The 2,276-nt window shown below is 47.2% G+C and overlaps 1 protein-coding gene across 1 annotated transcript; it reads right to left on the reverse strand.

Moving 5' to 3' along the window:
- Positions 1-883: 883 nt before the first annotated feature.
- Positions 884-2,017, reverse strand: PPTG_06604 (hypothetical protein; the record flags this gene model as incomplete). Its single annotated transcript, XM_008900649.1, has 1 exon — positions 884-2,017. One exon carries the CDS (start codon positions 2,015-2,017, stop codon positions 884-886), a length of 1,134 nt encoding a protein of 377 aa, XP_008898897.1.
- Between the last annotated feature and the right edge of the window lie 259 nt (positions 2,018-2,276).

The raw sequence follows: 2,276 nt of genomic DNA on the forward strand, positions 1-2,276 counted from the left end.
TTTGAGATCGAGGGTGGATGAGAAGAAACAAAACAAATTGTTGGTGACCGTACATCGTCACAAAGTGCAACACTCACTCATTCACTGTGAAGTATCTCATCACCGGCAACGAGAGCAACGTCCATGCCTCCCGCCTAAAGTTCTTTCCAGAGAGCGATCTGGAGGTGACAGAGGAGCTGCGTGAGCACGTTTCCGCACAAGGTGTAATACGGAAGGTAGAGGCTATCCGCGAGCACCGTTGGAACCCTGACATGCGTGACTTCGAGCTGCTAATGAGCTGGGAAGGATTGAAACCTATCGAGGATTCCTGGGAGCCCATGAAGGTCATGCATGAAGACATAGGCCAGCTGCCCTATCACTGTGTTAACGTTTTTAGTAGCGGAACGCGTTACAACAGGGTCAACGGCGCTTTACGTGTTCTTCTCTGTATTTTTTCAATTGAAGAATATTGCTACTCATAAATCAGGGTCTATTGAACGCCGGCATCTTCTGTGGATAGAGGTTTCGGATGTACCAAACTCCTTTTGTTGAATAGCTGTAAAAGAGGTTGCTGCTTGTCTGCAAAGCAGATCGCCAATATACAGAATAAGCACGCAATGGGCGGCGCAGTACACACGTGAACACATACAGGTAGTGTGACTTATGAATTATAACAATTACTTTCGATATTTACATAATCTTCTCTTTTAATTGTATTTTTTAGTTTCTTTCTACTACTGATGGAAGGGTAATGTGGCCTATTCAGTTAACCGCTAACCCAACCCACTCTAAAACTATCTAAACGAAAACACTACAGCTCAAAACTCTCAACCGGAGTCCGACCTGACTACGGCACCTCTGAAGGATTTTTGGAGTAGAATACCGTTTAAATCAAACATGTAGACTACTGAGTTAACAATCTGGAGGGAGAAACGCTTTGCTCCCACCGCTGAATAAATTGAGCCCATTGCACCACCAGATAATCTGCATGAAGATTGCTTTCGCATGGAGCCCATTGATCGCAGACGACATCAACCATGTTGTCACCCGCCTCTGTAACTGTAACTAATGCCCAGCCGTCCTTGATCCACTTGGCGGAGTTTATCTGAATGTTGCCTTGCTGGTTTGATGTTGAGTTGATGACGATCATGCTAATTCCCACCTTCTTTCTTCCGTCTGGAAGTACCCACTGTGCAACTCGTTCCAGGAAGCTGTAGCAGTAGCTTGTTGGTCCGGGAATCTCGTGTCCAATAACCTTGCATCTAGGTCCAAACTCTTGTAGGACCTGCGTGGGAATCTTACAACGATGAGAAAAGCACCATTCGACTGGGGTCGTTATCAAAGGGCGCAAACTATCACCCTGTTCACAAGAAACTCTGACAGCGGTTGCAATCGAGCAGTGCACGCGCTTAATGAACTGGGTGCGAGATGACAGCATCGAGTTACGTTGTTGCCGAAACACGTCCCAGCCGAAAATGGCCCCCACAAAGGATACCGGAGGCAAGCTTGCCGTAAAGCTATTGTCCAGTGGGTTCGGAGTGGCATTCACTTCCTCAAATGACAGGGGTTGATAACAAAATGCCGAGACGCTATCAGGAAAAGTCCTCTCCTCGTCGTGGCGTAGTAGGCTCTCCTCCGAGCTCAGAGTTTCATCCACAGCAGCCAGTTTCTTCTGAAACACTTCATGCCGTTTGATGTCGATAATAAGAACTGCATTTTGTTTTCGCAGCTTCTCATTCTCTGCGACCAAGTCAACGACCGCTCTGACCAAACGATGGTCGCCGAAGTCAGTCGTTCCGTGCGATAATTCGTTTTTCAACTCTGCGATACCTTGCTGCAGCACACATTCAAGACGTTTGCACTCGCTCCTCATGCGGTCGAACTCCTCTTTCTTTTTAAGGCGGAATTCGACCATTTGTACACGATGCTTCTTGAGCTTCTGTTGTCGCTCGTTAATCGCATTCTTGGCTTTTTCGTCGAGTCCCACGTTAAACTCACCGTTCGCTGAGAATAAGCACTGATTTATCTGATTCGTCATTGCTGCGTTTGCTTGGCCGAATTGTGAAGTGCTGCCGTCTCCACGACACCACGTGGCGTGAGATTTGACCATTAGTGGCGTCCCGTAGACGCGATTACGGGACACCTAGTACAAGTGCTCCGCATAAAAACTCACGCGATCTATGATTACAAAAATCGAATTTGTCTCCAATCGCACGCAATCTACGATTGTATGCCGTATGGAAGAAGCCGCTAGGATAATTATTTCCAATAAGATTTTGAGTTGGGGGGGGGGGGGG

This window comes from Phytophthora parasitica (genome assembly GCF_000247585.1).
Source record: "Phytophthora parasitica INRA-310 unplaced genomic scaffold supercont2.10, whole genome shotgun sequence".
In the NCBI taxonomy this organism is placed as follows: domain Eukaryota; phylum Oomycota; class Peronosporomycetes; order Peronosporales; family Peronosporaceae; genus Phytophthora; species Phytophthora nicotianae.